The 27,728-nt window shown below is 28.6% G+C and overlaps 1 protein-coding gene across 1 annotated transcript in view; it reads right to left on the bottom strand.

The window, feature by feature from the left end:
• Positions 1–12,687: 12,687 nt before the first annotated feature.
• Positions 12,688–27,728, bottom strand: part of LOC100206299 (transmembrane emp24 domain-containing protein 7) — a 26,329-nt gene continuing 11,288 nt past the window's right edge. Inside the window, exons 2-3 of the mRNA XM_065806260.1 lie at positions 15,521–15,638; positions 12,688–13,082 (exon numbers count right to left, since the gene is read on the bottom strand). Coding sequence (XP_065662332.1) covers positions 12,730–13,082; positions 15,521–15,638 — 471 coding nt within the window. The 3' untranslated portion in view covers positions 12,688–12,729. The remainder of the gene's footprint in view (positions 13,083–15,520; positions 15,639–27,728) is intronic.

Genomic DNA, 27,728 nt, shown 5'->3' with positions numbered 1-27,728 from the left:
AGTAAAACGAACTTTTGGTTCGCTTGATTATCAATACAGTGAATACATAGAAGCTGGAATACCAAAATCAAAAATGGCTGATTATAAAAATGTAATTAATCCAAGAGTTTTATACCTTGAAAAAGATCCAGACACAATTATAGAAAATTTAGTTTCAGTACCTGAGTTGCATATATTAATTAGAATAGTTACAACTTTTGGAAAGCTTTTATCAAAACTATGGCATGGCTTTGAACAATGGTTAAACTTAAATTATATATTTTTTAGAGGTTTTTAGAGGCATTGGGTTTGATGGCAGTAATGCCAACCGACATTTAGATAAGTTAGATGTTCTTGCTTGTGATACTGCTGATAAAGGAAAACTTTATTTCCAGTTATTGAATGTTTAAAAAAGTTTAAAGCAGTAAAGCAAGCTACATTGCTTTACTGCTCAAAAATAAAGCATTATTAGTGATATGGAATCTGCTGCTATGGAATTTAAGACGACTTATGCTAATTTAATGGAATATATTAATCATTACTTTGAAAATATTTCTTTAAATATAACATGGAAAGTTCGTTTTGCAATTAACCATATTGTACCATTTCTAAAAAGTATAATACTGATAATGGACTTGGAATTTACTCAAAGCAAGCAGGTGAATCTGTTCATAATGAGTATAGAAAAACATGGTCTAAGTATAAGAGGCAAAAAAACCACTCTGATTATGCTAAACGATTGAAGTCAAGTGTTGTCGAATTTTCAACATTTAATAAATATATTGTTAACCCACTATAAAAAGTGTTGGTTGTTAAGTATTTTAATAGCATGTAAGATTAAGTATCGATAAAATTTAGTTCTATTTATGTAACTCTAAAGCTTAGTCAAGATATTTATTAAATCCATTTATTATATTTTGTAATTGTTTTTTACCTCAACTTTTTTGCTATGTTATCTGTTGGAGAATATATGTTCAAACACTTTTTAATGCTTTTATAATATATGTTCAAACACTTTTTAATGCTTTTATAATATAAGTATACACAAGTATAGAGTAAAATTAGGTTTAGGCGTGTGGTAAATTTTATTTTTTCCTAAAATTATGTGAAACACATGAACTTCAATAATATTACCCATGTAACGCCCCTCCCCTTTTATTCAAAAGTCAAAATGTGTAAAATTTTTATTTAACCATTTCTATGGAGGTTCTCCCTTACCTAATTTAACTACTGTTTTATTTCTTAAGAACAAAAAAGAATTGGGTGTGAGGAGACTTCTAACCTGATGGTCACTGGTTCACAGTGTGTAACTATGTGTAATACCTGTTTTATTAGTAAAAAAACTCTTATTTTACACTAATGTACAAATAATATAAACATGCTATTTTGTCTAAAATTCAATTCAACAGAGAAGATAAGTAATACATTAGCTAAAGTATGCACTAAGATCTTCACAACGAAATAAAATTTTTGTTATAATTTCGAAAGGCATAATATCTAAAATACATTGCACAACAAAAAGATATCTTAAAGAATAACTATTTTACCAGCACTTCTGGTTAGTCCATTAAAAATATAACATTTCAGTAAGAAGTCCATTTAACTACATAAAATATAAAACATACTTTGACAATAAAATAAATTATTTTGAAATACTCTTATAAAATGCAATATTTACAGCAGGCATATACTTGAACAGATTTTGAAGGACATTGGCTTTATCATTTGAAACTTGAGCACCCTGATTCAAGGCAGAAAACACTAGTACCTCTGCCATGACTAAGATTGTAGATTGTTAATTCATGCTTTCGAACAAACATCAGAACATAATTTTAGTAGTCATTACTATACATGAGTAGTATTTAGTAGTATGCATGACCTGAATGCTAGATGCTTTATCTGGATATAAGGAACAAGCTTAAAATTAAACAAACCTGCATTAGCTGAAAAATGTTTGAAACCCAATTTCTTCATTTGGTAGACAGGAAAAAATATTTTTTTGAAGAGCAAGAATTGCTCTGATTCAACCAAGGGGACTAAATATTTCAACAGGAGCGAGTGCTCTATCAATTTGACTGTGGATATTATCAACAACTTGTGTACTAAAAATTCCTGGTCTAAAACTTCTGTTAAATTACTTTGATTTTTGGGTAACATCACAAATCAAAAATCAACAAATATACGTGTTCATTTTTCATCACTGATATTTTGTGTGTATTTAAATTTACAAGAAATTAACAGTCCTTCTTTTTGGTTACAGATTTCCATGAAACATATTATCCCTTTCTATTTTTATACGCTTTCTCACATACTGTGTCCAAGTTTTAGGTGTTGACTTTCGTTTCCTAGTTTTTACTCAATGTAGGAGCAGACGACGAGCTGGTGCTATTTTAGGATTATCATCATGATAACCAAGAACAGTCAGATCAGTTTCTGAAAAAAAAACTATATATATATATATATATATATATATATATATATATATATATATATATATATATATATATATATATATATATATATATATATATATATATATATATATATAACCACTGGTGACAAAAATTTGGCACAATCTTTGATAAGCTAAAACTTATTGAATTTTTAGTTATCCAGTCTTAATTTTTTAGTTATTTTGTTTATAAAGTGTTACTTATCTTTTACTGAAAGTTTTGTTTACTTAGATTAATTAATAAAAAAGTTATCCAAAAATGAAGTCGACTACATTAATTGAACAAGTGTACAACTACTGTAATTTGCATCCTAACGCTAAAACGAAGAGCACCGTAGAGTATTTTGTTGCCTCTAATCACCCCAAAAGAACCATTAAACGTTATATGGCAAAGTAGAAGAACAATGAGCCAAAGTCTCGTAAGCCTGGATCAGGCAGAAAACCAAAAATTATGACTGCTGGGAACATCAATCGCCTGAAAGGTCTTTTGAACAACCGGTCTGGAACTTCAACAAGAAAAATTGCAAATAAATTCAAGTGTGATCATTCCTACATTGTAAAAACAATAAAAAACAAAACAAACATTTGTTATTTTTAAAAAAAAAAAACCCTGATCGCACTGAGAAACAGTTAAAGCAGTTGCAACTGAAGTGTGGAAGAATTTGTCGCAAATTCAGAAACCACGACTTTGTCATTGACGATAAGTCTTATTTTACATTTAAACATACAAATAAAAATTCGAATGTTAGATTTTACTCAGATGACGCAAAAAATGCACCAAAAAATGTAAAATATAAGCGCAAAAGCAAATTTGAAAAAAAAATTCTTGTGTGGATTACCATATCCCCTCGTGGAATCTCGAAATTATTTATTGTTCCTGCGAGACTGGCAATTAACCAAACAGTGTACAAAAATGATTGCATCATCAAACGATTGATTCCTTTTATCAACAAACACCACAGTGATGGTAATTATGTATTCTGGCCTGACTTGGCCTCTTCACATTATGCTAGAAGTGTGACCAATTACCTCGATGAGAAAAATATCCGTTATGTAACAAAATTTGGTAATCCAGCATGTGGCCCAGAATTACGACCAATTGAAGATTTCTGGTCAATCCTTAAAGGCTACTTGTATGAAAACAATTGGGAAGCTGAAAGTGAAGATCAGCTGCAAAAAAAAATCCATTCTTGTTTAAAAAAAATTGATAAAAATCTTGTACATGGCATGTGTGAACATGTATACAAAAAAGTTGATGCCGTACGTCGTAATGGCGAGAAATCATTATTGCAGTCCCGAAAATAAAAAGCTAATATATTGTTTAATATTCTGTACAATATTTTTTGATCATTAAACTTTTAGTCGTACTATTACTGTCTGTGTTTTTTTGTGCCAAATTTTTGTCACCAGGGGTTATATATATATATATATATATATATATATATATATATATATATATATATATATATATATATATATATATATATATATATATACACATATATATATATATATATATATATATATATATATATACATATATATATATATATATATATATATATATATATATATATATATATATATATATATATATATATATATATATATATATATATATATTATGGACATTCCCCATCGTTGTACTATTGAGCAAATGACTCGTGAGCTTGGCAGTATAGCAGAACTGCAAGCAGCAGAATGGGCTATGAGTAATTCTTATCTTACTCTTGGATTTAATGCAACGACACAAAAAGGTGTTCATATCAACACCGTTCATCTGACTTCTAAAAATAACTGTCAGGTCAATGCTCAGGACCAGTTATCAGGTGTAACAGCTGTTGGTTATGAAAACCATATATGTGGTGCAGTTGATCATTTAGCTTTTATTTATTCAGATTTTCACTCTCTTTCCTTTAATGAATGTTGTATTACAATCATATCAAATATATCCAACATATTTCATATCGCGAGGTCTTGAAGTCTCTAAAATTTGAATGTTGCCAATTGTTTGGATATGATTGCATGGGAGTCAAAATTGTGTTAGCAATGAACAAGATGAGATTTAAAGATGGCAAAGGCGATACACAAAGTTTTGTAAATTTTTTAGACAATAATTAGCTACCGCAATGTATTATTCTGCAGTATAATGGAAACCGTCTGCGCATTCTTTTCCATACTTGTTTCATTTTTATAAAACACTATAATGCTTTTCTACTTTATCTGATCACTGGAACAGTGAAATGTTTCAGTTTACAACCAATTTTGCAAGACGCATTTTATAATACAACTGCTATAAAACAAATGGGAGTGCTTGCACTATTTAGTAAATTTCTCAGTGGACCTTGGATGACTAAGTTTTATGCATCAGCTGATAATGCAAGTTTTGGTCATGTTACTGTATCTAGGTAGTAAAAGATGTTCTAAAAGAAATCACTAATTGCAAATCTAATCCAGCTGCACTATTTTGCAGAAAGGTAGATTTTTTTGGAACAACGCTTGTCATAAATATTTTACAATCTATTACAACTTTATGCCCAATTGATGAACAACTTGTAAAAATAACTTTTGCTTGTCTTGAAGCAGTTGAAGAAGTGCTGACTCGTCAATATAAGAGATATTTCTCCCTTTCTATTGGGATGCCAAAGGACGATGCCCTAATGCAACAATTTGTTCTATATCTAGCAAATTGAGATCGAAAAAGAATAGGATGATCGATTATCTCGATAATCTGAAAGAGTTCTCTAGAGAAATGGTAGTTAAGTGGTCTATTTACATGGCACATAAAAAGAGAATGAGAATTCGACTACTACATAATGAAATTCGAGCAGAGATTACAGGTAGACTGGCATATAAACGCCAAAAAATGGACGAAAAACAAAAAAGAAAGTTAGAGCGTAAGCTGTGTATTTTAACTACCAGCGAAATAATGCATTTATATAAATACTTATCTGCAAAGCAACTCGAAGATTTAGATGATGTTATGTCAGAAAGAATTGTTGGCAGAAAACTTGGTCATGAGTGGTATGACGCTGACTATTCAAAATCTGTCATTTATGATGGTAGAGTTGAAAAGGTAAACAAGAGATTACAAGACATAATTTACACTATTTCTTACCGGAAACAAAATAAAACTGATATTGAAGCTGTTGAATATAAGATGAAAAAAATACAACTTGCTGCTGATGTTATAACAGGAGAATTAATATTTTCCTAATTTGAGTACAAAAATTATTTATATCTTAATTAATAATTTTTATAAATTCAAGTAGAATATATATACATATATATATATATATATATATATTTATATATATATATATATATATATATATATATATATATATATATTTATATATATATATATAATTAATAATTATATATATATATATATATATAATTAATAATTATATATATATATATAATGATTATTGTTATTATTATATTATAATTATTATGTAATAATATATAATAATTATAATATAATAATAAAAATAATCAATAAAAATAGATAATCAAATAATAGAATTATGTACCAAAAAAAGAAGTTATATTTGAATAAATAAATAATTTATATTTTATATAATAGTTTTTAATTATTTATATAATTATAAATTACCAAAGGGTACCCAAGTTTTTGTAGCTTGCAAATATGGTACAACAAGTTTTGTAGCTTGCAAAAGGAGTACCGAAAGTTTGGTAGCTTATTATTAAACATATTGGCATATATGTGTGGGTCCATGATACCATTTATCTCAAGAACAGGTACTGCACCATTATAATACATTTTACGTATAAGAAGCAGCCAATACCATCTTTTTGAATTTACCATGTTCAAAAATAAAAATTACGCCAATCCATATTCGTCAGTCAATGTATGTACATTTAATTACGCCGATCCATATTTGGATGGTTAAGCGCCAAATCAGCCTATACAACGAATATGTTGAAATGAGATAATTTGACGCTTTGAATTTTGAATTTGGAGTTTAAAAGTCTATAACAAAAGCCACTAAAGCCACGTTTTTTTATACTCTTCTTTGGGTATACTTTGAAGTAGCTTCGTTATGAGAGTTTTTTGACTTTTGACTTCAGTATCGTCATCAAGATTTTTTTTATCAAGTCGAATAGCTAATAATCGGATGGAGCTAAGTCTGGTGAGTATGGTGGGTGGCGAATTATTGAAATTATAGCTTGATTTAGACAATTTGTGATGGTTTGAGTCAGATGGGGTCGAGCGTTACATGGAGAAATTTGAAATTTTGAGTGCCTGTTTTAGGTCTTTGCTTATATATATTGCATATAAGAGGTTTTAAACAACTTTTTATATAATATTCGCTAGTAATGGTGCTCCCTTTTCAGCATAACCCAAATGAACAACACCTGTTGTTTTGAAGAAGAGGAAGAATATGTTTTTCAGCTGAAACCTATCGCATCTTACTATAGCTCTTGGACTTTCACCTTCACCGACCCAACTAGCGTTAGCCAACTTGTGTCCAAATTATCTCAAATAAAACCACGACTCATCCCCTGTAATAATATTACATAGTTTCCATGGGCTGTTTCTGAAATGGGCTAAATTTTCCTTACATGCCTCAACTCTATGATTACGATTTTGATCGGTTAACTCGTGGGGTATCCAACGTGATATTAATTTTATGCGTTGTGAAAAGTGCGTTGTGAATGATTTCGTTGATTGTAAAACAATTAATCGATGTCAGGGCTTCAAATATCATATGTTGCATGAGGATTTTCTTCAATAATGGCTCGCTAAATATATATATATATATATATATATATATATATATATATATACAGTATTGGACAAAACATTTGCAGCCAACATCGAACAATGCTAAAAAGTGTTCCTAATTTTACATGTCTTAAAAACGAAACGAACTATACTACCATAGCAAACAGTTCAAGAGTCTGGAGTCATAGCATTCCATGACATGAGCAATCAGCTGACAGGTGACAGCACACAGGCAGAACTTCGTTGACAACTGCCATTTTGCAGCGGACAAAACAAGTGCAACTTTGTTGGTTTGTTTCATTTTCTTAAGTCTGATCCGTGTCAACGTCACGGAAGTTTTTTAATAATTAAAGGAAGTATCCAGAAGTTTCCAGAAGTTTCCAGAAGCATGCAGAAGCTTCCAGAAATTTCCAGAAGAAGCATCTGGAAGCATCCAGTAGCATTCAGAAGTATCCAGAAACATTCAGAAGCATCCAGACGCATCCAGAAGCATCCAGAAGCATCGAAAAGAAGTATCTAGAATCTTCCAGAACAGGTTCACACAGGTTCATTTTACTATATAAGAGACATGTAAATCGACATGTAATTCAGTCAGTATATGGAAGTCAATCAGTCAGTATTATCAAGACAGTTTATCGAAGTGAGTTTTATCAAAGTGTTTTACCGAATAACATCAATACAAGAAGTGAAATACAACAAGTGTTTCATTAAATCAATACAGTCCACATCCAACCAAGACGTTGTGTTCCACAGAGCATTATTGTATCATCACAAGGTAAATGTAACACGGTAAGCCTTGAGAAGCGTGATTATTTATTTTTATTATTTTTATGACTTCAAGTGCAAAAATGGCCCCCGACGGTCATGGATTGGAACTAAGAAAGAAAATTATTGGCGACTACGTAAGTGGAATGTCACAAAAAAGTATTTGTGATAAATATCGCGTGAAAAAATGGACCGTATCAAGACTATGTTCCAAATATCATTCTACGGGGAAGTTGGCAGCAGATAACAAAGGTAGAAGACCGCGTTCCACCACTTCTAGAGAGGATTCTATGATCTTCAGATCCGTCAAGAAGGATCCCTAGATATCATCAGTTGAGATACAAAAGCAATTAGAGCTGCCTGTATCAGACCGAACAATCGGACGACGTGCTGTTGAAGCCGGATTGTTTTCTCGACGTCCTGCAAAGAAACCGCTGATTTCACTAAAAAAAACAGAAGAAAAGACTCCTGTTTGCTACATCTCATATTGACTGGAATGTGCAGAAATGGCGAACTGTCCTGTTCAGTAATGAATCGAAGTTCAACATCATTGGGAGCGATGGCATTTGCCGTGTACGTCAACCGGCCGGAAAACGCCTTGATTACGTTACTGCCATAAGACCGTGAAGCATGGTGTAAGCAATGTAATGGTCTGGGGGTGTTTTTCTGCTAACGGTCTAGGTCCAATACACCGAAACGATGGAATAATGGACCGTTTCATGTATAAAAATATCCTGAAAGATGTTATGTTACCTCATGCTGAATGGAATATGCCAACAAAATGGGTTTTTCAGCAAGACAACAATCCGCAAACACACTGCAAAAGTAGTCAAGCAGTGGTTTCAAGACAACCACCCTTTCGGTGATGGATTGGCCGCCTTAATCTCCGGATCTCAACCCTTTCGAGAACCTGTGGGAGATCGTCAACCGCAGAATTAATCGTGAAGGTGTTCGTAATAAGGATCAACTGTTTGAACAAATCCAAAAGGCCTGGGCAGCAATTCCACAAAGTTTCATTGATCACCTGATCGAATCTATGCCTCGAAGATGCAAGGCTGTGATCGACAACGAAATATTGATAGCGATTCGCTACAAAATATTGATAGCGAGATACAGCTTGGTCAACATTTTGTCGAGTTGCACTTGCTTTGTCCTGAAGGAAATCAACTTTTTTTAATACTTTTGATTAATTTATTAATTTTCGTGAACAAATAATGAATTTTGTGATGAATAAAACTTGAAGAACTTTGTCTCTAAACAGTTACATAGTTATTTTTTTAAATTGAAAAAATGCAACACTTTTATATAAAGAAACTAAATTAGCATTATTTGGTTGCACTCGTTTTGTCCGATACTGTATATATATATATATATATATAAAATAGGTTATATAGTAGAAAGGGTAAATAATGCTTAATTTAATTTAAAATGCTGAAATAAAAATTTATTTACCTTATTTTGATGCTGATTCAGCATTAAATGCAGAAAAATCAAAAAAAAAGAAAACTAAATTTTCTCAGCTTTTTTATGACATTACAAGCTAAAACTGAAAAGTGTCAAAGTTTAAAAACAATATATTAATTAAAAATTTCATACACTCATTTTAACTAACAACATTATTAGATTTACAACTTTGGTTTTCAAGTAGTTTAGTAATTATACAAACCAAAATTAATAAATAAATATACCAATAAAAAGTTTGGCTGTTATGGGGGTAACTAAGAAAATTTCTTAACTCATAATCAATAAAATTAATTTTTTAACTATTTTTTGTTATTAAAACCATATCATTTTATATATGGTTGAAAAGCCAGTTAAATTTTATAAAAAATTAGCTTATAAAATAAAAACTACTTTTTTAATGGAAATCGTGAAGTTTTTACTATAAAACCACCTTAAATGATTTTGTGTTAATATTTGCAAAATGTTGTCTCGTTTAGGATATTAGAGTTTGATTAGGCTCATTTCACTTGCCTTCTTTTCCTCTCTTTAAAATTCAAAAAATAAATAGGTTTATTTAGCCGAAATTAACTGTTTGTATTATAAACTTAGTAAATGCAAAAAAATATTTTTCTCTAAATCGTATATTGAACCAAATGGTCACACTCTTCTTGTCACTTCGATGATACGAGTCAGCTCAAATTGAGGGGCAATTTTTTGCAAAGCATCCTTATTTGACATAAGTATAAGCATATAATTGTTTAAAGTTTGCTCCGTGTCCGGAGATTAGCTTTCTCAAAGACCAAAAATGCTGAGTCTATACAGATTTTAATCCTATCCTTCTATCGTTCTTGTTAACCGTTATAACAAAAATAAGTTCTGTCGTACATTAGATGAAGTCTAACTCGTTTTAACCATTTTCTTCTAATGATTTTGTTCTTTACCTCTACAAATATCATATTCGTCCTGGTTCTGAAAACTTTTGTTGTAATTATTACTTAACTTTCTGCTAATTCCCAACGTAATTAGTGTTCACTTGCAGCCTTGTTGAAGTTATTATTATTATTTTTTTAACATAAATTTCAATAAGAAAAATGAATAATAACAACTTTGCGTTCGGCAGATATGCCTTGATGATAACCGCAGCGTAATTGAATGTTAAGCAGCTATTCCGTCGAAGTTAGAGCCTTGGACTAAATAGAAGGTAAAAGCGAGCATGTTCATTTAAATCCAGTGTTTTTTTATAAAATTACCAAATTTTATAAAAATAAAATACGAAAGTTAGAATCGCATTTTAACTTTTGTATTTTATTTTTATAAAAACTTGGTAACATCTTTTCATTTATTTTTGTGAGTTAACATTTTAAAGTATAAAACTTAGAAATATAATTTCATTTGCTTTATTTAAAAGGTTTTTCAAATACTCTACCGTTATTGGTTGCAAAGTTTATTTTTCCGCCTTCAAATCAACGCCTTTTTAAGTTTGACTTTCTCAAGCGCAATCTTGAAGTTTTCAAGTTTCGCTTACGCATTTGCTCAAGCTTCTTGACAAAGTCAGACTTCAAAGTCCAAGTCGAACTTCACTCAAGTTCGATTCTTGCATTCCACCCAAAGATTTTCATAACATCTCTTTTTGAAAACCGTGTTCTTAATTTGGACACGGTTATAGATCGAAAAAGCTAGAACTTTTACATAATGTTTAATTATAAATTACTTAAAACATGTTTTTTTCACTCAAAGTTATAATGCTTTCCACTTAATAAGTAAAAGTTAACAAAAAATTATATGCTCAGCTTTTTTTTATTTATTTCCTAGAGGAATTTTTTTTATATAAATGTCTTTGCGATAGGAAAAGTAATTTCATCACCGAGCATAATTGAACAGGTCTGGAAAATAAAATTAAATTTCCAGACCTTCGAAATCTCAAGTTTTAAAATAGCATTTTAAGTAAGAACTTATGGTATTTTAAGTGAGCTTAACGGTATTTTAAATAGCTCGGAACGGAAACTACTTTATCTATTGCAAAGAAATTTATTTAAGCGAACTTTAGCTTTAATTTTAAGCTAAATTTAGGATTCCACAATATATAGCACAATTATTTTAAATTATATAACATAAAATCTTGATATTTTAAAGTAAGAGTTTAAGTGTTTTTTCTTTAAACAGACGATTTGACAATCGTTTACCTCGCGGATATTTTACGGAGATATTTTTGAAAGAAGAATAGTCAAATATCCTAATCTAAATAAATTACCTCCAACAAAATATCCTATCCTAAAGTATTTCAAATTAAACATGCAACAAATTAAATATTTTGTAGCTTATATAATCACATGACAAAAATTTAGCTTAGATAAAATGGTAATATTTATGTTGATTAAAACAAACATAAAACTCTAAACAAAATCTAATAATAAATCAAGAAAATAAATTTCTATATTAAACAGATCAGGGAAAAATTTAGAATCGATAAAAACAAAAAAAAACAGGATTTTTTTTAATGGCTTAAAGGTTCGATGCCTGCAACACTGCCGTCATAAGCATAACTAGTGTATACGCACTTTAAGCGAAACCGAATTGACGTTTTTGTTTTTTTTAAAAGAAAATATTGTTTATAACGTTATTTAACAATAAAGTAACAAATTTCTACAATTGTTATCGCTACATTTTGGATAAAATATTAAAATAAAAACTTTTCAATAAAAACACTTTATTGAAAATATAGTTCGCATAATAAAATATTTATATTATATAAAATCTTATTTTATTTGAAAAGTGTTTATACACTGATTATACTTATAACTACAGAACAGCTATATGAGCAACATTGATAAGAAATGCGGTGGGAATTTCCTCGTTGAATGTTTTTCCGTGTTACAAGACCGTTCGGATTTCTTGAAGTGAACTTAGAAAAACAATTGCGGTTCCCCTTTTAGATACAGAACATTAAATTTGCGACGATTATGCTTTACTGAAAATTACTGAATTGTATCTTATATCTGAAAAACCTTTTAGTAGACGAGATTTAGCTTTCAAAGCAAATTTTAAACTTGGCTACGTTATTTTATGTGAATGCAGATGTTTCTTAAGAAGTCGCAGTGAATAGAAGCTGCAAACAAAAATACTTAAGAGTTTATAACCCCAAATGCGAGGACATTGCGGACATCTAAAGACCAGATAGTAAATTTTATATTTTTGAATACCCCAAATAAATGTTCAACGAATGATTAAATTGAATTTTCTGGATGCAAATAGAACATTATAAACATTATCTTATAAATTCTTATAAAGCAGCAACTCTAGAAAAAGCTGAATATTTTCAGAAATGCGAATAATTGATTTACAATCTATCCCGTTTTTCAGAGAAAAAATTTCTAAGTACTAATACTTCTCCAACAGCAACAAAAACTATAACTATAGTCTGTCCGAGTGACCAATATTGAACTCGCTCATACAAATATTCTGCCATTTCTCTTGATGTTAATTCTCTCAACCGATGGTGCGTTTGATAATCAATAATCACCTTCAATGATTCATGGATTGATAGTGCTGTAGTTTCAATCATAGTAAGAGCAGTATGGTGATCACCAATACCAGGAGACAAAGGGCGTTCCTCACCGGATTGAAAGTCAAAGTAAACTGTTTTGTGAGTGAATGAAGAAAATTCATTGCTGAAGCAGAATACGTATTCACCTATTAACAAAAAAGACAAAACAATAAATATCTAAAATATAAACTACATATTTAAAAAGCCTTTGTTTTCTTTTGTTTTTTACGAACGTTTTTTTTTCGCACAAATGAACAAAATGTTTCTTGAATACAAAGTTTCTTAAAAAATGACTGTCGAGCCCTGCACAGTCTAATGAATGAATGTGGTGTTGGGTAATAACTAAAAAGATTAGAGATTTTTTTCAAACCCATTAAAAACTAGTTTAAAAACTGTTGTTAAAAAATTATACACATAAATCATAACTTATTGGTGCAAGGAAATTTAAATGTTGTCTCCATGCTTCATGGTCAATAAATTGCATTTAAAAGTTCTCGTTTTAGCTGACAGTGGAGCAAATAATCAACATTGCACCTAAAAAAATGGTCGTAAGAAAACTAACGACACCTGACAGGAACAGGTTACATAATGTTTTAGGAGATGAAAAAAAAAAAAGATCTTATACCACCACTACGCCTAAAATTGGGCTAAATAAAACAGTTTGTAAAAGATTTGCCTAAAGATGGTGATTGCTATAAATACTTGTGTTAAAAATTTTCCTCATTAATTTGAACTGAACAGGGTTTTTGTTGATATTTATAAAATGATTGATTCCATCTTCAAAACAACAATCAGTAAACAGGAAAATGGAACACAGTGTGTAATCAGGAGTCATGCGGGTTGACTTTTTTGAAAAGTAAATAAAAATCTTTTAAATCTAAAAGACTTTTTGGTTTAACCAAGAACTTTCAACCAAAGTTCATCTATTTTCTATAGAGCCAACTAGGGGTATCAAAAAATTTAAAAATATTATACGAATTATTCTATTAAGACTGGTGAGCCACTAGTAAATTGCAAATAATTTATTAGGCATAAAATTTATGCAGTATTTTTAGCATACAATTTATGCAGTCTATTTAGCAATTTATTTAATTTAAGCAACTCAACTTAACTGCATGTAGCAGTCCAGTGGTATTTAAAAATAAATTGTGATACATGAATACATAGCTTATGTATTCATAAATCAAATAAGGCATGGGAGCAATTTATCCACACTCTGTACATAGTCCTTCACCAATCAGCTTAATTATTCAATCTTAATAATGATTATGGCCTTGGGAATTTATCTGAAGAAAGTCTTAAAGCAAATAACAAATATATATGAAACTGCTGAAAGTTTCTCTAATAAATCATATGAAGAACAGCTTATATATCTTATTAATGTCTTAGGACTTTTGAAGATGCTTATGCTAATATCTTTTGGAGAAATTTGATCTTGGTATCTTAAACAGAATTATTCATTTGCATTCTCTAAAGTTATGCCAAGATTGTTGTTCAAATGAGCATCAACGCAGATTAAATGATTGTTTATTTTTGAAAACAAACACATATCTTGATGATTGCAAACCTTTTATAAATTTGAAAACCATTATATTAACATTATTTAAAATCCAAATTTAACCAAATGTTTTTGAGTACTAAATTTCTAATTGATAAACGTTCTCTAAATTAATTAAACTTTTAAATTTTCTTTAAGTAGATATAATAAATTAACATTGTTTTCTCATATAAAAACTTCTTTAAATTTGAATATTTATCAAAAAAAAAAAAAAAAAAACACTCATTTTTATAAAATCCTTAAATATGGTAATTCGAAACTAGCTTTAAATAAGTATCACAAAATTATATTTTCCTACAACCAGCAAAAAATATCCTTCCAAAAATTCTCAATATGCTTTCTAAGATTTTGCAAATCATTTCATGATTTAATGAATTCATGATTCTGTTTCCACAACTTTGCCTTTTGGGCCCACTGTGTTATATAGGTCAGAAAAAATATATAAACTATCATCTCTCATAAGTTATTATAAGTTAATAAATAGCTAAAATGATATAAAAAGTTTGCACTGTTTGTAAACCCATAATGTTTAGTGAGGTAGACTTAACAAATATGTTTTTTTAAATGTTCTATGAGTATTAAATAAATATTTGATTTTTAAAGAAAATCATAAGCTAAAATTTAAACTCGAGTCAACTAGCAATTTAATAAAAATATTTTATTAAGAGACTTATAAATTAGGATTTGTTTAAAATATTTATTTAGTGTTAAATTACTATTTTAAGTAGAAAAAGTAAAAAAGTAAAGCTATTATCCTTGATTTATGCTCTGTAAACAGAATTCAATAAAAAGATCTTTCAAAAAAAAAAAAAAAAAAATATCTTATAAATATATGCGAAAGAATATAAAACTATAGAGAAAGAGAAGGTGCTACAACCTTACCTCATTTCAGTATTATTTGTCTTACACCATATTCTACACATATTTTTGTTGTTTTTAGACAATATCTCAGTATCTTTGTTCTACAGCAGTGAAACTAACATATAATTTTCTACTAATTTTTCTTTCAAGTCAACTAAAACTCACCTTTTTTATTAGCTATAAATGTATGACTGTCATATTGCTTTTTTTTTTCATTGTACAAAATTTTATTTTCTGGGTCCTTTAAAAAAACATCTACATCATAGTGACCACCTGTAATAACCTAAAAAAAAAAAAAAAAACACTTTACAGTATACTCTTTACCATAAAATCACCTTAGTTCTGTTACCATGTAACTTCAGTCATTTAAGAAAAAACATAAAAAAAGCATGCAATACTCAAATTTTATTAAAAAAATTTTCTTGAATAATATTTGCTATTACTTTGTAAATATAAATTTATAAAAAAAATGTAAATGTTTATTTCCAACCTGCTGAAATAAGTCTTAAGCAAAACATCAATTTGAAAAAAGACATATTATTAAAATCTAAAATAAGTAAAGTATAAATAAATTATCAAGTTTAACTTGAGTATTATTAAGAATCACCAGACTAATTATATTTACAAAAAAAAATTATTATTTTTTGAATATTTACTACTTTTTTATGAAAACTAGTGAAATTTTTAAATACTCTAAATTATGTCATTCATGGATAAACAATGACTTTTTTTAAAGTTAGGGATGATGCCCTCCTTGGTTACTCCTATTACTTGATATAATATCATCATTAAACAATAAAACAACATTTAAAAATTAGTTTTCATTATTTGTGATGTGATGCGTTATTAGGATTTATATAGAATTAAAGTTCAGTCAAAGTAGATGTTCTCATTTGAAATTAAATATTTTATTTTTAATTTTTTTAATTTTTACGATTTCAATTATCAACATAATTGCCTGAATGTTTCAGGAAAAAAAAATTGAAAACTATTTATGCATGATAAATAAATGTTCAAAGCTTAAGTAACTGAACTAAGGCAATTTTACGGAATATATATTTTATACAACATTCAATATATATATATATATATATATATATATATATATATATATATATATATATATATATATATATATATATATATATATATATATATATATATATATATATATATATATATATACACACACAAACCAAAGGGTATGTGTGTATATATATAAATTATATAAATAATATAAAATATATATATATAATATATATATATAAAATATAAAAGCTTGTGTGTGTGTGTATATATATATACACACACACACACACACACACACACACACACACACACACACACACACACACAAGGGTTGAATTAGGCGATAGCGATTTTAATTAAGGGTTGAATTAAGCGAAAGCAATTTGCGATATCTGGAAAAATATCTGTTCTTCAAAATTTTAGTTTATGCAAAACTGTGTTCTTTATTTTTATGAAGCAAATTAGCTTAAATTTGTTAGCAAATAAGTTAAAAAAACAAAACAAAACAATAAATTTACAACTACAGAAGTAATAAAACTCTAGTCACTAATTGCATTATAAAAGTAATAGCATTATAATAGTGTTATTACTTTTATAACATACTTATAACTTATTAATATCATTCTTTATTCAAACACCATAAGTAATCCCAAATTTTAATTGAAGTAGAAAAACGTCTAGAAAAAATATAGTGGATATTCAAATAATACTAAAAACTTTAGAAACTTAAATAAGTATGTTTTACTTAAGTAAGCTTTACTTTTTTGTTATTATTTTTATAATGCAGTTAGTGACTAGAGTTTTATCACTTCTGTAGTCGTAAGTTTATTGTTTTGTTTTTTATAACTTTTTCATTAACAAATTTAAGTTGATTTGCCCCTTGAAAACAAAGTACACGATTTTGCATAAACTTAAATTTTGAAGAACAGATATTTTTACAGATATCGCAAATCGCAATTGCCTAATTCAACTCTTGATATATATAGTACAGGGTGTTCGGGATAAATTTGACAGTTTCGAAAGAAAAAGGAAAATCTTCTTTGTATCTATTAAATTTAATGAGTTGACAAAAAAATTACAGGCATAGTAAATTACAATACTATGAACAAAATTCACTCAAAATAACCACCATTAGCATCGATCACTGCTTCAATCCTGCTTCGGAATTTCGAACAAGCTAATGCTACAGTCTCCCTGGGAAGGGCCTCAAAAACTGTTTTAATTTTATCCACTAACTGGGCTTTTGTATTACTGGAAGTGCGATTGGTGTCTTTTTCAACTGCGCCCCATACAAAATAATCCATGGGGTTAAGGTCTGGGGAGTTTGGAGGCCAAACATTTGGACTGGTGAAGTCGTAGAAATTTTCAGACAACCATTTTTGACTTTTCACAGAGGTATGGCAAGGGGCCGAATCCTGCTGCCATACATACGGCCTACAATTGGCTACCCTTGTTATCCAGGGCTTGACTACAGTGTTCAGCAACTCCACGTAGCCATCTAAAGTCAACCTGAGGCCCTCTTGGAAAAAATGCGGAGCCATCACATCGCCTTCAGAGGATACACATCCGAAAACCATCACAGTTTGGGGAAATTTAGTCTGCATTACACGAGGAATGTCCTTTGTACTGCATGCAAGCCACCTGTTATTCTGCGTGTTGTGTTTTTGATCCTGGCAAAAGTTTTTCTCATCGGAAAAAAACCAGATTGTTTGTGGTTCAACAGGATGTTTCACTTTGTTTAGAAGTTTCTTCGCGTTTATCAAACGTTTTTCACGGGCCTTTTCTGTGAGTAGCTGACCTTTGTGGCGCTTGTATGAGTAGTAGCGAAGGTCTTCATTGAGTGCAAGCTTCATAGTAGAGGATGCAACATTCATTTCACGTGACAAAGCCCGAATTCCAATGCCAGGGTTCTTCAACACCTGTTCCTGCAGACTTGCGAGGAATTCTGCTGTACGAACGCAATCAGATCGTCTGCTAGGGATCTTTCTTCTTACTACATCCTCGTAGTCACCATTGCAAGTCTCTAGTTCATACCTGATTGTTTTTACTGTGTTCAGGGAGCATTGGGCAGCAGTCATAATATCCTTATTTTGATGGCCGGCAAGAATCATCATGATGCAAGTTATTCTCTTCCATGATTCAGGTGGGTTCCAGTCATCCATCCTTTCTGACATCTTGTATATGAATGAAGAAGGGTTCAAACTTTTAAATGACCTGTAGTGTGTATTAATACCTCTAATCTACAAAAAAATATAATCAATTATAAATATGTCAAATTTATCCCAAACACCCTGTATATGCTTACTACTTTTGCTTATTATAGGTTATCATAGTTAGCATACAGCTTTTTCAAAAAAACGAAAAAAAATGAAAGAAAAGATTGCTGCCCCATGCCAAAACCTCAGTTGATATAGCGGCACTCCTTATATATATATATATATATATATATATATATATATATATATATATATATATATATATATATATATATATATATATATATATATATATATATATATATATACACAATATAAATTAGTAAAAAAATAAAAATTATCAAACTTAAGCTTCTATTGTTCAGCAAGATCTTTCTAAGGAGGAACTGACAATAGAAGCTCAATTTAGATAAGTGTTTTTTTTCATACTGCTCTTTCTTTAAGAACATAGCTAAGTGAGGTATCATTTTCTATAATTCAGAATTTTTTTTACTACTCTAATCTAATCCTGAACTAAAATTTTATAATATAAGTCAAATATAACTTTATTGTCTTAACACTAACACAGGACAAAAATTAAATCAAGAGTTCGGTGAAGCAAGACAAAAATCAAGAGTCCAGTGAAGCAAGGCAGAAAAAGTGTTTGTTTTTTTATCAATGTGTTTTCAAATGGAATTTTCTCTAAAACTTTATATCAGGCCAACTAGATTTTTTTGTTGTAATTTATTCATTGGCGATCAGGCAAAAACTTTTCAAAAAAAATTCAGTATGAAAACTTTGTTGTTTGTGGCTTAAAAAAAGCCAAGTGATGAAAAAATAAGAGCAATTAAAATTGTGTTTTAAAAATTTTGTTATTTTGTTATAAATTTTAATTTATAGCCAGGTGAAAATAGCATGGGATCAATGTTATTATTTTGAATCTAAAATTAATGCTATTTTGATAAAACTTTAATTTTTCTTGAATGACTTGAAATTGAACTATTTGTTTAACAAAAATTGTTTAACTGACTTTTATTTATCTACCAAGTGAATTTATAAAGTGGTTTGGTAATATCTATTTTTTGAGAAGGTTAACTAAAGTTCTAAAAACTTTGATCAAAGTACAATATTTATTTGGTAAATTTACAGAAATAAGTAACTTTTCTTAGCATATAACATTTTTGATAGCTAATATTTCATTTGCATTTTGATTATAGGAAAGTTACAATTTGTATTTAAGTTGGATTTATTTGCTTTAAAGACATGTTTTATTAAAAGCTACAATTTCAACATCTTGTGCTGAAAGAACACAACACTCTTGTGCTACAAGCCTTTTAATAAACATATATACATAAACATAAACATACATATTATATACAACACACTTGTGTTACAGGCCTTATAATAAATAAAATATGCAACACATAAGCTTAACATGATTTGTTACATTAAATTCTTTTTATTTGCTTTTCATGTTTATGGATATTAATTTTTTTAAACCACTGTAACTTGCTAAATTACATCAAAACTATTTTAATTGAAACTCAAATAAAGTTGAAATGTTATGCAATGTTTATATTGCTTCTAGTTTTTTAGAATATAAAAAAAATTATTTCATAAGATCTGAAACAATCCTTTGTTTGTTCAAAAGTTGCTAGTATTATCTTTTACCAATTTTACAAACCTCAACATTAGTTTAGTAACAATCATTTGTCAGTATACTTTATATTTCTTGTTAAGCATTTCTAAAATTTAGTAATATTAGAGGTTTTTGAAAAGTAAATAAAAGAAAAATTCTATTAACACAGCAAAATGAAGTTTACTTAGTTTGAGTAATAACTTTTTTGAAAAGGTAGAGTTTCATGGAATTTTATATATTAGAGTTTATGCGTCTTCAACAAATATCTATCTAAGTATATATGTACCTTTAACACATTAAAAACTAAAATAATAATTTAAATATGCCATTTATTAGAAACTTTTTATAAATTGATCTGTGTGGAAATTTATGTGCACTCATTAAATTCTGTAAACTCCGGTAGGGTAGGGTAATGTTGATCTATGCAGTACTGTGGGTCTCATCAACATTTATCATATTTTTTAGAAGAAAGGCTTTAGGTAGAAGCTTCTTTTTTTGAAACAGCTCTCTAAATTTTAATTATCAGCTTATAAAGCATGTTCCTAATTTGCTCAATAAGCTAATAATTAATGTTGTTATCAATCCATTTAAATGGTCATTAGAGATGATGCGATACTATATTTTCCATTAAAATTAGTAGGTCATGCAGTGTGGAAGTTTTGAAGCATAGCACATTAGATTTTTATTATAAAAACAAGACAATTTTGTAAACTGATGACTCTTAAATACATAATACAAAAAAAATTGGTTAGCTTCCAGCTCCCAAAGAGCTTCCACTTTAAATTCTTCCTTAAACAAAATTTCATTATGCTTGGTCTTTTTATACATACTTAAACATTCACATTTGAATATTATATATTTGATGTGAAGAATTATGCAATATTATATATTTTTTTATGTTAATTCACATGCCCAAGGCCAAGAAGACCACTACAGCCAAGGAGGCTACTATAATTGTGGTTACAACCCAATCTTAACTCTATAACTTCAAAACATGAACCTTGACAAATAAGGTCATAATGCAGAGAAACAGGTTGACATTTAAACAAGTCATAAAAAAAAACTGTGGAAATTAAAATGCAAGAAAATTCAAAATTCTTTGGAAAACAACTAACAGAGAAGAAAATTCCAACAAGGTTGAAAGCAACCACTAATTAAAGCTGGAAGTTACTGGAAGAAAAAAGATGAACATTGTAGAGCAAGATAACGATTGACAGACAACTTAAAGGATCGCAAATTATATGAATCAGGAAAGCAAGATGAAGGAAGCGAATTCCAAAGAACTGATGTTTGAGGAAAAAACTAGACGAATAAGAGTTTTTCGAGCACTTAAGGATGAGACTTAATTGAATGACGAGTAACACGAGAATGAATTTTAGTAGATGGCACAAGAGACGCTAGCTCTTTAGAGCAGTGCCTATTATAGTATTTGTAGAAAAGAGAAAGAGAAGCAACATTACGACGATGTGATAATGGTTAAAGGTTGGCTGCAAGAGCAGGTCCAACTATGTTTACAATGCATTTTTGCACCTTGTCTAAAAGAGAAAGATCATCATTAGAAGATCCACCCCAGACATGGCAATAGTATTCCATACAAGGCCGGATTTGAGATTTATAGAGATAGAGAATAGAATCCGAAGTAAGAAAGTGTTGAGCTCGATAAAGAGATGCAACCTTAGCAGATGCTTATTTTGAAATGGATTTGATATATGGTTTCCAAGAAAGATAGGAAGTAAGAGTTAATCCTAAAAGATGAAGAGTGGATGATTCATCGAGTACATCACCGTTCATAAATATAGGAAGATCTAAATTATTGCGATAACGATTGGCTGAAAAAAATTGAGTTTTATCTGAATTGAAGATCACCAGCCACTGTGAGCTCCATGCTGTAGAAGAAGTGAGATCTTTTTCAAGCTCAAAGGCCCCTCCAAGCAATCAGAGAGTGTTGCCTTCTTATCACGACAAGAATAAATGGTAGTATCAAATAAGTAAATTACATTTAAAAAAATACATTTTTTTAAATGCAATTTACTAAAAAAGATGCCTAATTATGATTTTAAGATCTCTAATTATGATTTAAGCTTTTTTCAAAAAATAAATTGTTTTGCTAAATATATTTTTTGCCCAATATCAAAAATAGCTAAAAAATATAAGCTTAAATTAACCCACCCTACTCTATCCAACAAGTACACAAAAACTAAGTAAAAAAATAAGAGTTTTTAAACTTGGCTTAAAAACAAACTACTTATCTCCTATAACTCTAGAAAATATAAATTCAGATATTGCAAGAGTTATATTTTCATTGTATCTTTTACATTTTTGTCAAGTCAGGCATATGATCATCGTGATCACCCTGGTAACAAAAATAAAAGCAAAAGTACCTGGTAATCTAGTGCAATCTGTTCCATGTCCTGCTGTCTAGAAAGAATTGCTTTCTAAGCAAAGACTAGAAGAATTGTACTTCCTGTTATCAATACTATCTAATATTTATCGTGGCTATAGAGTAATTTATTATTATCTGTTAGATAGTTGAAGGAAAGCCTTTTCAGGAGAGGCATGCAGCCACGCGCTTTATATGACAAGGCATATCATATTTTGTTTTGACAACTTGGCCACGGCTCTTGGTCTTGAAAATTAGTGCTTTTAAAAAATGTACTGAATAAACAAATGTCAACTTTAACTAAAATTAAAAATAGCCAAACCATAAACTAAAAAGAAAAATAAAAAATAAAAATAAAAAAAATAAAAATAAACGAATGATAAAATAAATAAAAAAACAAACCAGAAAAAAAAAAGTACAAAATTTATTTTATTTTTATTTTTAAGTTTATGAAATTTAGAAAAGATCAAAATTTCAAAGTTTAATCCAAGCTCAATTACTTTGAAACTTATTTAAAAATTTGAAACTTTGAAATTTTCTAATGTCTACTAAGCAAATAGAACATTAAAAAAATTATTTGCTAATAGGATTTGAACCTTCAACCAACCCCGAACTATCAGTTGTAACTCATAAATACAACATTAAATCAAACTAAGAGCTACACTAACATAGTGACATAGAAAAAATTATATAGTTTAAACTATTAATTGAGACACTTTTAAATTAATTATTAAGTTTGAACTATTATTAGAGACGCTTCTAAATTGAAAGAATATATTAATTTTATGATTTTATTTTTACTGATTTATTTTTACTGATTTATTTTTGAATTATTTTATTATTCGTTGAGATTTTGTTTCTCTTTTTAGTTTATGGTTTGTTTATATTTAATTTTCTCTTCAGTTTATTTTGGTTTATTCAGCACATTTTTAAAACATGCAAATTATCAAAACATGCAAAGTGCTGTGGCCAAATTGTCAAAACAAAATATTGTATGCATAGTGATATAAGGCGTGAAACTCCACAACTGTCCTGAAAAGACTTCTGAACGTGTCATAGTTTCTGTGTTAGCCCAACTAAAATTTACTATATATTAATGTTTGTATTCTGCCTGACCTCAGTAGTGGTGTTCACTCACCTGTAAGTTCTACATGTATGTTTGTGTTTTGCCTGAACGTTTGGCAGTCTTCATTCAACCATAAATTACTACATGTATGTTTGTGTTCTATCTGAACCTCTAACACGGTGTTAAGCACATATGTAAAATGTGTTCACCTTAATTTTAAGTATTCCTTTAGATGCCATGTTTTCCTAATGCATTTGCAAACTCTCCCATTCAATGTTTTCTAGTACTGCTAACAGAAGTAACTTTTTTTAACTACTCCAGGTCAGGTCATATCATGTCAGGTCAGGTTCATCACATCACTCTGGTACTGGTAAAATTAATCCAGTACAACATTCCCTATGTCCTGGTACCTTGCAGGACTTGTTTTTCTACGCAAATTCACCTGCCTTGAGGCTCTTGGTTGAGTAAGGGCGAATGGTGTCTTTATAAAAATACTCATCTTGGGCAGATGTTAACTACATCCAGCTTCAGTTTTGTAGAAGGCCTCCTAGGCAAAGACTTTAGGGGCAAGTAGTATAATTATGTTGATCATTCTTGCACCCATTCTTTATCTTTTAGGCTGGCATAAATGTAAATCTGTGTTACCTTGTTTCGTGCTTAGGATGATGAATGCTGGATCTTCTTGACTTTACCCATAGATTTTTGCTTGTTCCTCTTTGTTAGTGGCTATGTAACCCTTCCTGTTATCTCCTAATGATGGTATAGCTCAAAAACTCAGTTTAATGGTTCCAATGGCTAACTAGAAGTAGGGCTCCCTGAACTCTGTGGTAGCTTTCAGAAAGGCTGATTTCATTAAGAGCATTAAAATATCAGTGTAATAACATGGACATCACTAAAAGTGTCATGTTGCACACGGTAGGTTAATACTTACAGTGTACATTTTTATTATTATTTTAAATTAGGTGATAAGCATAAAGAAATACATAATTTTATAAAAAACCAATTTAACATTTGAATGATAATTATGTGAAAAAGTTTGTTACAAAAGTTTGTGTCAAACTTATTTAAAAATATTACTAAATATTGTTCAATATTTAAATTTTATTTATTCCAAAAAAAAAAAAAAAAAGGTGATTTTATTGGAATTTTTATTCGGTTTTTTTTCCTAACATTTTTTTTTTACAAAAATCTAAATTTCTTTGTAAACGTGTTCTGAGGCTGCATCAAAAATTTGAACAAAATGTTCATTAAACTTTTTTTTTAAATGCAAGTTAAATTTGTTATTTGCTAATTTTTTAAAAATAAAAAATCATTTTTAGTTGCTGAGGCGCAATTAGAAATTTAAGGAATAATAATTTAAAGAAATTTATGATATTTTAATTTATTTATACAAAATTCAAGAAAAGAAAGAAATTTGTTTTTATCAAATATTTTTAAAAGTGTAATATTATATTTAATTATTTAATATATATAAAAAAAAGATCAAATAGGGATCAATTTAGGGATCAAATTTTGGCACCCAAATTTAATCCTAGACTTAAGTATGGATATAATTTTAGCATAAGTTCTTTGCATTATAAAAAGAAAAGGTAATTATATAAAATATAAGATAAAAATGTATATACCATGCTCCTTTGCCAATAAGATAGTGTAAATTGTAATATATATATATATATATATATATATATATATATATATATATATATATATATATATATATATTAAAATTTACACTATCTTATTGGAGGCATCTTAAGAGTTGTGATAACCATTTTTATATTTTATATTTAAAAAAATATCATTTGTCATCATTAGGCCTGCGAAGGTTTGAAATTTGTATTTTTTTGATGACAAAGTAATTTATTAGTTTTTAAAGTTGATAAGTTATATCTTATTCAAAAAGTAACACTATATTGTAAACTAGAATCCATAGGCTCTTTACTTCATTAAACAAAATCATTTAAAAAACAAGTTGATTTTGAAAATAAAGTGATTGTTTTCTATTAGCAAGTATGATTTGATGGGGTGTAAGTATGATTAGCAAGCATTTATGGGGTGTGCTAAAACTGCAAAACTTTATTGTGCCAAATAATACTTAAAGTAATTTTTTTTATATATTTACAGCCAATTTTCAAATTTTTTTTCCAGATATAATACTAGGAGATCCAATTGCAGTACTAAGACATTATTTATTGATGCTTAAAAATGACATTTAAAACAATATATTATCATGATTTCTGAAATGTGATTTGGACCATTAGATGCATTACTAGGGCTATATTAATTATTTTTTTTCTCTTTTAAGTAAAAAATTTTCTTTACATTTTTTACTTTATATTTACTTTTTTAATGATACTCATAGTTTGTATCAAAGTACCCCATGGGTGGGGTACCTTGATACAAATTTCTAGTTTTACTTTAATTAGTCATACAAGTTTAACCTGTTATATTTTAGTAATTGATAAATTTATTTTTGTAGAAATAAATTTATTCTACAAATTAAACCAATCACTTAAAAAAAAGGTGCATTAAAAAATTGTTATGAAGCAAAAATCAAAAGTGATCCTGGTCACACATACACACACATCATCATCATCTTTGCATATATAAATTGATACTGTCATAATATATCTGTACGGCTAAGTACATATATTTGTGTATATTAATATATATATATATATATATATATATATATATATATATATATATATACATATATATATATATATACATATATATATATATATATATATATATATATATATATATATATATATATATATATATATATATATATATATATATATATATATATATATATATATATATATATATATATATGAAAACCTCAGTGGAAAAACCAGCGTTGTCACATTTTTCTTATTTTGAAAAAATCAATTTTTAAAGTTCAAAATGTTCTTTAAAATTTTGTTTATACACTGCAGTTTAGTTTTATATATGTATATATAAATTAACTATATTTGTATCAGATTATTTATTAAAAAATAAAAAATAAATATCTTTTCAATGCTTTTTTCAGAAACTAAAGTTCATTATCAATAAATAGACATCACTGACTTTTTCCTTGAAATTTTTAAATGACATAAATTCTATTTTTAGCTCTTCTTTTTTGTTTAATAACAAAACAATATTTAAAAAATGGGCTCCTAATGATGTAAAGGGCTTCAAAAAACAGTTGACCCTACTGTTTCTTTTGCTAGTTTCTTTTTGTTATCCCGCTGAAACGTCTATGGGAAATTATTACCTTTGTTAATATCTAATGTGGAGTTAAAGATTTTTTTTTCTAATAAAGTTAAATCTTAAAACAAAATGTAATTAATGAGAAACATAACAAAAATTAAAATACATTTTTCTAATCATCTGAATCTTCTGATGCGGAATCTTGTGTTCCTGTGTTTGAAGTAACAAGATTATCAAAAAAACTGCGATTATCAGGTTTACATAGGCCCTTCAGAACTTGTAAGTTGTTATATTTGGCAGTACTTATTGGTAGAACTGAGGAATACATATTAAACAGATTGAGTGCAGATAAGGTGAAGGTTTTTTTCTGCAATTCTTAAGAACCTGACGCCAATCCTCAGGAATTTCGACATTAGCCTTTATATTAACATTTGCCATGCACGATCACATTTCATATAGGAATGACATCGTATAGGAAATGACACTTTAATACATTTAAAACGTCTTTGAAAGTGAACTATACAATGCAAACCAACACAGTCTATTTTTTATTTTGTCCTGCACATCCATTGCAAAAAAAAATGTAATTCAAAAACTGTGTCACAAAGATGATTAATAATAAAATGATAAAGTATAGAGCAAACATCATCAACTCTCTTTTACTACTCCTACAGTTGTTTCATCGTATGTATAAAGAAAAACTTCATCACTGAATAGGATGTGTATAATAAATGAAAAAAACTTAAGCTGTCTTTGGAAATACACATCGTTAGTTGATTTATTAGGCAATGGTATATTCTTCAGAAAATTAAAAGCAATAGCTACAAACGTGTCTGAGTTTTTTGCTCATTTTTTTGCATCTG

This window comes from Hydra vulgaris, chromosome 09, assembly GCF_038396675.1.
Source record: "Hydra vulgaris chromosome 09, alternate assembly HydraT2T_AEP".
Taxonomy (NCBI): Eukaryota; Metazoa; Cnidaria; class Hydrozoa; order Anthoathecata; family Hydridae; genus Hydra; species Hydra vulgaris.
The sequence above is the reverse complement of the archived record's forward strand: the minus strand, read 5'-3'. Positions and strand labels throughout refer to the sequence as shown.